Here is a 10,990-nt window from a genome sequence, read left to right on the forward strand (position 1 = left end):
ACCTTGATCGGGCCCTATACAGCTCAATGACTTGACGTCCAGGGGCAGGTAGCAGTGGAGAGGAGCCGTGCCATACAACGGGAGGTGGATCGCGGTTCAGCACCAGCAGTGGACAGCTCCCAGGGCTACGTGTGCTTTGTGGCTGACATCTGTGCCCAGCGTGTCACCTAACCAGCAAGGAGGGGTGCAGTGCATGTGGGCATCGGTACCCAGGGGCCACTACTACTGGCACACGTTCGCAAAGGGACCCTCTCCCAGGGTGTGGACATCTTTGAATAGAGGAAAATAATGACAGCGATGGAATATGGTGGCATAATAGGGTAGTTCCATTGCACAGAGCATAGCTGGCACCCCTGTAGCAGTGGGCACAGGGTGGCAGAGGGGTGATGGGGGGTCGGCTGAGCAGACAGAGCAGTCTGGAAGATGACCAGGAGGACGTAATGGACTTGGGGCCCCTGAGAGGGGAACCTACAGGCTCTCGAAGTGCTGATTTCACATCGCTGATCCTGAACTCAGAGAGGATCCCCGGGGTGTTAAGAAAGAACAAACCGGCTCCGTATGTAAGGAGGGCAGAATGGATACGGGACATTCAGGCGTTACTCCGGGACCACAAGCAGGAACGGGCTGTGCATATCCTCAAACTGCTCCGCAAGGTAAGAAACCCCATCACTGTGCCTATCGTGTAGCTAGAAATATGTATCCAAACCCACCTTGGTCTTACACTTCTCCAACCCAAATCAGACAAATGAAAGTCTCCAGGCTGCTTCTTTCCCAACTAAAATGGGTGATTCATTTATCTGCCTCTATATCCTGAAATCCTGACATCCCCAGTGTTGTAAGATGGTTCCTGTAAGGCAACACAGCCTGATTTATTCGGAAGTACTGGTTCCTGAGTGTATTGCCCATTCAGTTGCTGGTAAAGCAGTCAAAAAGACTGATTTCAGCACTTTATTATTGAATTATGACATGCACAGCACTGTGAGGTTTCCTGTAGGGCTATCAGCCTAAATCTTTCTAAAGTACTGGTTTCTGACTTTATTTTAGAGTTTTCTTTTAAAACCCTGTTACTTTTAGGGCTCATTATGGAAAATGGTATCAACATTCCTTTACTGTGGGCATTGCCCTAAAAGAAGGTACCTGCTGATAAGTACAAGCATTGATCTTCACCCTGAACTTAGTCTTCTTATCAGTCTTGCTGCATGACCTTGGTCCTGAGTGTGATGACCTCCCCTTTTACTGTCTCTGTAGGACCTGGGCGTGGAGGGCACATTCCTCAATGATATCCTATATAGACATGGCACCTTCCTCAACCTGGTGGACCCCATCTCCCATGAACTGCTGCTTAGCTTGGCCAGGGAGCTACAGTGTCCTAGGAAGGTAAGAGTTAATATGTTTCAGTTATTCTGCACACAATAGACATTAGCTGTGTGTCTCCTGGAAATGATACATCTCTTATTCAGAACGCTGGAACCTGTTCAATAAGGGGACTCCACGGCTTGTAGCATAATCATATTCTGAATAGTTCTGATTATATTCTTAAAAATGTTATACCTGTGTTCAGTGTGAAACTGTTATTTCTTATAGCGGTGAGCGATATGGAGAATAGGCCTATATTTATTTGTCAGTTAGTCTGTCCAGTGTGTTTCTCAGCTTTCTCTGTGCTTAGAGCGAAAACCTTCCAGAAACACCAAGAATGGTACTGAATATCAATGATAAGAACATGGAAGAGTTAGTGAGGGTGGAGACTGGTAGGGGAGTGACTGAGGAGGAGGTGAGCACCGATAGGAGGGGTGGCAGAGAATCAAACACTGATGGGGACAGAGTAAGAAGAAAGGAAAGACAAACGATGTGAACAAGATGGTTTTCCGGACATGTTGAATGCAGTGAATGAATACATTGCTACGTATAACATTAAAATGACCACGGTATTGAAGAATGCATTAATGCAACAGATACCGTATATACTCGAGTATAAGCCGTCCCGAATATAAGCCGAGGTACCTAATTTAGGATGCAGTCCACTATAAAATCTTGTCTACGCAGACGACACACAGGTGATGTGGAATAGCTGTCTTATTCCGCCAATTAACCCTCTGTGCTGGCCTTCAAGAACTCTGAAACAAAGCAAATAGAGGGATAGGTGTGTGTGGGCATACTGTGTATATTTATATATTTAATTTTACCTAGCATATGGTAAAGTTTAATACATACATTTAAGAACCATTTTTTAAAAGCAAAGCTCACTTTTAAATAAATAATGAAATAAAATTAGAGTAACTGGATATTAATGGAAATGTGTGTGCTAAGCTTAAATAAACAGCTGTTAATTTGAATGCATAAGCTATAATTTGAATGCATCAGGTAACCTTGAATGTATGTGTTTATTACCTGTGGCCAAGCATTCTTCTTAATTGGGAAGTCCTTGCTTCTGTCAATGTAAAGGTCTTTTTTCAAACTTCCAAAGTGAAGTCCATGCCCCTCCTCTGCTCTATTTGGAGGGACAGATTGACAGGCTAAAACCACATCGAAAGCTAGTTTTTTAAAATAAGAAAGCATGCCTAATACATTGGGGGAATGCTGTGGTATTTTTTTAAAGATGACAAAAACAGCTTAAAAAACACTTGTGTTCTACCTAGCATTACCTATCACCTGCATATGTATTGGCCTGGTAGTTCCTACCAGTTTCCGCTAAACTTGTATAAAGACAAAAAAAAACATTTCTCTGAAATGACAGCCTATTGCAGTATTGAAAGACATGAGAGGGTCATCATTCGATACTTTGACCACAATCAAATTGTTTATAGGTCACTCAAGAGTGACCTAGATCACAGAAAATCTCTCGCACAGCAAATCTTTAATGATCAGGTTGGAAAATTTCAGCTGCTATTCTTACCTCATTCTCATAAAATAAGAGCAATAGTACAGTTTATACTAGTTTTCAAATCACATACATACTTGTATAATATGCACTATAAAAAGCAGTGGTTTGTGAATATATTAGCTTCTGCTTTCCAGCAATAGAACTGGTCCTGAGGAACCTACACAAATTGATATCAGTATAACGCTATGCACAGTTGAAAACGAACCAGTCATTATTGAGCCTAGGCAAGAATCTGAACATGTATTTATAGCCAAAACCTTTTTTTTTTATGTTTTGGATAGAGTGCACACACACATTTACACACACACAGTCCGAGGAACTGGGCCTACCTTACTTGCAGCCTTCTCTACCTGTCTACCACCAGTGAGGCTATAGCCAAGATTCTCAATGCCATAGCCACTTGCCAAATGAGCCTTACTACCAAAATTGAACAAGACAAAAGGGTTATCTCATTCCCACTGATTTCCACCAGCATGTTGAAACAGTTGAAAAAGAGACCCGGTTTAGCAAGATGGAGAACGAGCTTTCCCCCAATAGCTCCAACATGTTGCCACTACAATAGTCCATCCCAGCCTTTCAAAAGCACTCACAGGGCCAAGAGAACTGTTTTAGGAGATCCAATTTCAGAGTAGGAGACTTGTTGTAAGCCTACTGTACCTCTTCTGCCAGCACAGGGTTTAGCTCCTCTTTACTGTTTAGGTCTGCTGTTTGTTTTGTACTATAAGTTGTTAAATGCTGCTGCTCGTCTCACCACTAGTTGTTGCCTTAGCTGATGGCTTAGTCGTACATAATATTGTTGTCCTTTATGACATATGACAATAAACAATGACAATAAACAATTGAAGGTCTTGAGCTGGAACATGCATGATCTGAATATTAGGTTTTTAAAGATATATAGTTATAACTTACATCAAGAAGCAACACCCAGACATTGTGATCCTGCAGGAGAGACATCTTACTGGCAGATAAATGCTTTACCTGAGCAAGGTTGGGTTGGCTGGATTTATCATGCTGCTTACTCCCAGTACTCTCAATCCTGATTAAGCACAATGTCAGTTTGCACTCCTTAATGTGAAACAGGATTGAACCAGTAGATATGTGTTTCTGCACAATGGATGCTAAATCAGTGACTATATTAGCATTCTATATCCTCCTTCTTACCCAGTAGACACACTCTATGATGCAGCCAACTTCATGGCCACCCTTGAACATGCCTACTCTCTTTGGATTAGATACTTCATTAATGTCATTATGCTCTATCTAGTCAAAATAACTTCTCAGAGCCTGTCCCAAACTTCCAACACTACCCCCTGCGCTAAACAGATGCAAAAACTATGCTTTGTCGATATATGCCGTCAGTACTTTTGCTCCTCTTTGTCTTATTTACTTTCACGTATAAATGTAGCATTTCTTCTAGCAGCCTACTCCTGATGGTAGTGTCAGCCACTTATCTACCCAAGCTAGTGTCAGACTATTGCCCATTGGCTGTCATCCTGGAATGGGGTCAAGCCCCCTATATGCTTATTGAGACATAGAAACATAAAAGAGTGACAGTAGAAAAAGACCAAGTGATCCATCGAGTCTGACCCTTTTCTTATTTGTATGTCTGTTTGGCCCAAGCATGTTAAAATTCACTTTTCACTGTTGAACTGCTCATTACTTCTGCTAGAAGCCTGTTTCAAGCATCAACTACTCTCTTGATAAAATAATACTTCCTTACTTCCTAAGGTTAGTTTTGAACTTTTCTCCTGCTAAATTAAGATCATGTCACTGTGTTCTTAATCTCCTCTTAATATTAAAAATACTGTCTTCCTGTACTCTCTTCACACTCTTTAATGCATTTAAAGGTTTCAATCAGGTCTCCTCTTTCCCTTTTTTTTTTGCCTCAAGACTGTACATATTAAGTTCCTGCAGTCTTCTAATATATTTTATCCCTCAGACCATTTACTATTTTGTTGCCGGCCTCTGGACTAATTTGATCTTATCAATTTCTTTTTGTAAGTGAGTGTGAAATGCTATGAAATGTTTTGGTATGAGCACCATCCGATTTTAACACATTTGTGATATAGTCAATAAAATCAGTCACATAAGTCTGACATGATGTGTCCTCAGTAAAGCCAATCCATGTGGCGTGTGAAAAAAATGTGACTTCTACAATCCAACTTCCCTCCTGCCAACTGATGTCATAATTACTTGTATGTGTGCCGTCATAACATCTATCATACAAGCAGACAAAAAAGTTTTTCTTCAATGTACAATGTTCAATCAATCTCTGCAGATGAATACAAAATATACGATGTCCACATGATAACAGTTGTCAAGGCATGATCGTTTCTTTGGGCAGAGCCTTATATGCCATGAATTGGCCCTTTCTTATGGCTCTCCTTGGTAGATTCGCCTTTGGTCAGGTTTTTATGAAATTATCAAACTTGCTTTACTAGGCTCCTATATAGTTTGCACAAATTTGTGCGTGGAACTAGACCTGAATGCTGTTATGGCCACTGCTAGTACCAGCACCACAGAATCGCTGGCAATTAGAATACAGTAACATTCCCAAATAGTAGGCCTTAAGGTGGTATACCTCAAAGAAAGGTAGGACTTTGTGAGGATGATTACCTCACAGATGGCTCTTGATGTTTTCGCTGAATCAGGTTATTAATCTGGATTATATGGACCAAATTGACCCACAACAGATCCCCCAGATTACCTCCTATCCACAATTAAACTTTTAGGTAACTAGGTATAAAAATTACTAGTGACCGCAAGTCCTTTATTCCCACCAACATAGACCCACTGTGTACATACCACTGTGAATATTTCAGAAATGTCCCTATTTGACTTTAGAATGTTCTTTGGAGAAAATTCTAAAAAGACAGAAAGAACAGGACATATGTAACACTTAAAAATCCTACTTTATTCGGAGGCCTAGCACTTCCCTGGCTACAAAAAACTATAGCCAAACTCTTCCAGATACCAAACTGGTTTGTTAAAAGTTATATTTATAATAACATTCATAAGCTCTATCAGCTTTTAAATGGTAGAGCTGTACTAATTTCCATCAGCCGTATTTCACTAGGCTACAAATGAGTGGGAATAGGTAACAAATCTACACAACAGACTGGGATTATTATACTTCCTTATGGGAAAGCACAGTCCTCCTTGAGTCACCTAAACTTACTGATATAACTGTAGGCCAGGGGTGCCCACAATTTTTGTGTTAAGATCTACTTTTCAAATAGCGAGCTACATGAGATCTACCAATGAAAAAAAACCTCCCCGCGCTCTCTCCTGGTTGTCTCTCCTCACTCTCCTGGCTGTCTCTCCTTGCTCATCCTCCTGGCTGTCTCTCCTCACTCTCCTGGCTGTCATTCCTCGTTTTTTCTCCTGGCTGTCTCTCTTCGCTCTCTTGGCTGTCTCTCCTTGCTCGCTCCCCTGGCTGTCTCTCCCCTCTCTCTTTCCGGGCTGTCTCTCCTCTCTCTCTTTCCGGGCTGTCTCTCCCCGCTCTCTCTCCTGACTCACCTTGCTGTATTTTACAAACAGTGCAGTGCAACAGGCGGTGTAAACTAATATTCTTTGATGTAATACATAGCACTTCAACCACCAGTATCCACCAGAAAGGTGTCAGGGAGCTTGGCTCAGCAGACTCAGGCAAATAGGTAATCATGTGTGCACAGCTAAATAAATATACCAAAATGGAATAAAGGGGCCACCATTCACACACTTCGTGATCTACCAGCATCAGCTTTAAGAGCTACTGGTAGATCACGATCTACCTAATGGGCACGCCTACTGTAGGCAGTCACCAGGACTGGTTTTACTTTGTCAACTCCTAGAAAATCAGATTCTCAAATCATATGTACGGTTGGAAGCCTCCTCTAGGAAGTGGCAACAAGTAGCACATGCCTTTTAGGCTCAGTTTCCCAACACAGCACTTATCATAGTTGACCATCCACATTTAAACTTTGTAAAAGATGTACATGGGAAACAGCTAATAAGTAACCTTCATAATTGGTTGATTATTTCCAAGGCAAATTTAAATGTGCTATATTAACCCCGGCACTGTGCAATCTAAATAAATCTATAATTTACTCTAGTGTTAACTGCCCACCTTTAATTAATATGCCTTAAATTGTGTCAAATACTAGATGACACTCAACTAAACAAATACAGAAAAATATCTATAACTAGTAAAACAGTAACACAAGTAAAACAGTTAAATAAATTAAACAGAACAGTCCACCTACTAACTGTTATACATGTTTGAGCCATGAGTATCTGAGGAAGGAACAGATTTGGGGGTTAATCAACCTACCTATAGTGTGGGAGTCAAGTGTGTCAATCTTATACAGTAAATGGAGGGTCATATAACAATGTTATGTGGTACAATTCGGGAAAAGATCTGGGTCATTTTCATTGATCTCACAGAATTGTAGAATATATAAGGACACTTTATGTGGACTCTATGTTATATTTATTCTACAATTTTTTACATTTTGTTTATTATAGTCAATTCACTGTATAGTTACAAATACGTTTTTTTTGTATTTGCTTAGATGAGGGCCACCTAGTATTTGATAAAAATGTAAATGTACAAAATTAATTTCAGGCCTGGCGAAAGGAAATCTCTGATCTTGATAACGAGGATTGGGAGTAGTAGTAGTAGTGTAAAGCGCTGCACAAACTGTTGGCGCTATATAAATCCTGTGTAATAATAATAATAATAGTGGCTGGCAATCCCTCACAGTTTCTCTATGTGGCAAGGAAAAGCAAATCCAAGGGACTAGAATGCACTGCGCCTACATAGCCCACACATATTGTCAAGTGGAAGTTTTAATTTTTGATTGTTTTCCCCTTGCATATATAAATAAAATGTTGTAAATAACAATAACAAAAATAATAGACTGGGAGCTATCATTTTCTACTATAGTTTCATGTCTGCATCAGCTTTCCAGAAAGGCAGGGCAAAATCATATAGTTTGGTATGGAACATTTATGGTAAGGAAAGGATGTGCACACACTCACATACAAATGTCTAAACATTTAGCTGTGTAATCTGCATTATATACTATACAAGGTTTAGATTGTATCCCTGATTTTCACAGTGACTAAATAAGCATCAGAATGGCATAAAAAAATATTTAACTAAAGTACCTGTAAATTTAAGTAAGTCATTCAACTGTAACTGCAAACCTGCATGAATGAGTGACTGCGCTTAGTGTGTAAGAGGTTGCATGAGTCAATGTGATTAGTTCAGTGGATGCACTTCGAGTCACCGAAATGAGTATATATATATATAAATAATTGACACACACACACACACACACATACACACAAGGTAGACTTGACAGATGTGTTATCAATCTAGGTGTCAAAGTGTGTCTAAAACCTACATTTAGAGAAGGGTTATTTTTTCTCACTTTTTCTATTACTTCTTTTTTCATTCTCTATTTGTCCTGGTGACTTGTCTCCAGTACAGAATGTGAGGGAAATCCAAAAGTTTGAGTTGTCACTGGAACAGTAATAGAGGGGAAATCTTCCAATAGGGACATTGGTTACTATAGCAACTGTCTGAGAGGATTTCCTTATTGATGTATCTACAGGACAGGAACTGAAGGGGAAATCTCCCTAACGGGATACAAACAACAAAATAAAATCCTGGCAGTGGTTTTAAGGCTTATCTACTCTATCCCAAACTTAAAAATCAGATATACTTTTACGGATATATTTTATTAATGCTAAAATTACAATGTTGTTCTTATAATTTATATGGTATGAATTCTGTGTAGTAATAATGTTCCATTATGTGTTTATGTTTTTAGAAGTGCTTATATACATAATTTTATTTGAGTTTACATTCTTGTAGGACCATGATCCAATGAAGTCCACAGACCGTATTTGCCGGCAACTTCTTTACCACCTGACCCCACATTCCAAATGGCATAGGCACAGTCTACCTCGGAGGAAAAGCATGGCATGGTGAGCTGACAGAGAAAAAGTGGCAACACGGCAAAAAAAAAATGAATAAGTGAAAATTAGGGGAAACTCCAGGATTGTTCTAAATTAATACAAAATTAACTGATTGTTGTGCAACCCGTTTTGTGATGCTATTACATTTCCATTCACATTTGCAGTAATTTATGGCTTTTTAGAACTGCCAGACAATTCAACGTTTGCCTCCCTAAAACCATAGCAACAATTTAAAATGAGAATTTCTCAGAATCTTTATCCTTTTTTCTATAATTGACTCACTGACCCTACTAGAAGTTCGCACAGAGCTCAAAGACAAATGACAGGCAGCCCATTACAAGTTTCTTCTTTTAGTTAGATATTTGCACAGATTACTGTATTTTAAAAGAAATGCAGGTAATTTTATAAATCATGATTTATATATCATGTGCACAACCATAAGCTGGTTGAATGCTGTTTGCATGCATTCTCACCACTAGAAAGAGCGGAGAAGCATAGGTAGCAAGAATGCTGTGTGAACAGCATTTGGCCAGCATATGGCTGGGCAGAAAATGTATCAATCATCTCCTAAATGTTCATGTCAAAGAAGTTAAGCAAGAACACAAGATTGGTTTATTCTAATATATACAAAACACAAGGAAGTAAGGATGCAAAATAAAGTTTTTTTCCCAACACAACGGGTGCTTCATGGTTTTCACATTTATTCATGACAAAGTAATAAATGTGTGTTTGAATTTGTTATATCTGGAGGGGCAGGTCCATCAGCAGGATTTATGAAGAAAAGGAAAATATTTAGTATGTTATTGCATTTAATGTCATTTCATGAAATAGAACATCTCATTGTTTTTGTAAAATCAAACATTTTATCACAATAATATGAAAGTATGTTGACTTTAGGATTATGATGGGTAATTGTCAGGATATACTACAGATATAGTCCTTACACCACTTTTTTGTGATTTAGTGTTACTGAATTACAACTGTCTCTTTCAATCTAGAGCCAGCTATTATGTTCTAAAACTTGAAGTGAGCCTTGTACTAAAAGGAAAGTCTGCTCATTACATCAGGCCCCATATCAAATTACTGTATGATGGCAGTGAAAAAAGTACCTATGGGGAAAAAGACAGACAATAGATACCTGGCATTTGCACCACATAGCACACAAGAAACTATAGCAGTTACAGTGGTAGGAGTTTAGTGTTACAATTTCTGCCAGACGCAAGTGGGTTTATGCATTCAATGCAATTATTGCTGCTTCTGAGTAATGTTTTATTAACATACCTAAACTGTTTTTCTTTTTTGTCTGACAGTCTAAAAAGCAGCTTGCAGCAGAATTCAAAAATAGAGACCCTGGATCTCTCTGGTATCACCTTGTCATCCAGAGATATGCAGCGCGTAATACTGTACTTGCAAGGCCACGCAGACAGCCTAACAAGTGTGGACCTAAGCTTTGCTGACCTCACAGACATCACCTTGGCACAGGCCATGCCTGCTCTTGCAGTCCTCCCCAATCTTACGCACCTTGCACTCAATGGAAACCGGCTTACTTGTGCCACCTTGAAGGAGCTTAGCGAAGTCATGAAAGACAGTACCAACTTTCGTTCATTGGCCTGGGTGGACCTGGGCAACAATGTGGACATTTGTTCAATGCCTCAGCCTTTGCTTTTAGGATTGAGGCGCCGCCTGTGCCAACAGAATCTGCTTCCCACCATCCCTGAGGCACAGGACAGTGACTTGTCAGAAGGAGTTTCCATGTCTTTCCCACTGCCTTGGGACAGGTGAGGTCCCTCAATGTCATTAGCACAGAGAGAGGGACCGAACCACCCCTCCTCACACCAGTGTTGATCCCATCTAACATAAGCAGAGATTGGATGTCACACTCACTGTGCAATAGGTAGTATATTTTCAGCCAAGGAGGGGGGGTACCAGATAAAGGTACCCCATAGCCCCACTCATCTTCACCCACTGGGTGGGGAGCCCGGAGGCAAGGCAGCCCATCACAGCTCAGCACCGGCCTCATCACTGCGTGTTCTGTGGATTAATCCCCAAACAAAAGAGGCCAGTGATTGCAGCCGGGCAGGGACAGAACTGCAGTGTCAGGAAAAGCGGAAAGGGGGGGGGGGGGGGCGCACCAACCCGAGG

At 40.3% G+C, this 10,990-nt stretch overlaps 1 protein-coding gene across 1 annotated transcript; it reads left to right on the forward strand.

Moving 5' to 3' along the window:
• The first annotated feature begins 232 nt into the window (after positions 1–232).
• On the forward strand, positions 233–10,963 carry LRRC75B (leucine rich repeat containing 75B). Its single transcript, XM_018557395.1, has 4 exons — positions 233–653; positions 1,249–1,377; positions 8,745–8,857; positions 10,159–10,963. Exons 1-4 carry the CDS (start codon positions 387–389, stop codon positions 10,628–10,630), a joined length of 981 nt encoding a protein of 326 aa, XP_018412897.1. The 5' UTR covers positions 233–386; the 3' UTR covers positions 10,631–10,963.
• The last annotated feature ends 27 nt before the right edge of the window (positions 10,964–10,990 follow it).

Source organism: Nanorana parkeri, unplaced genomic scaffold, assembly GCF_000935625.1.
Source record: "Nanorana parkeri isolate BGI_ZX_2015 unplaced genomic scaffold, ASM93562v1 scaffold282, whole genome shotgun sequence".
NCBI lineage: Eukaryota > Metazoa > Chordata > Amphibia > Anura > Dicroglossidae > Nanorana > Nanorana parkeri.

What these genes read in the sequence shown, in the direction of transcription:
- LRRC75B (XM_018557395.1), top strand. Translation starts at nt 387, where the DNA reads ATGGGGGGTCGGCTGAGCAGACAGAGCAGTCTGGAAGATGACCAGGAG. An exon ending in TCCTCAAACTGCTCCGCAAG is followed by an intron (nt 654 to 1,248) that starts GTAAGAAACCCC and finishes CTGTCTCTGTAG; the next exon opens with GACCTGGGCGTGGAGGGCAC. An exon ending in AGCTACAGTGTCCTAGGAAG is followed by an intron (nt 1,378 to 8,744) that starts GTAAGAGTTAAT and finishes ACATTCTTGTAG; the next exon opens with GACCATGATCCAATGAAGTC.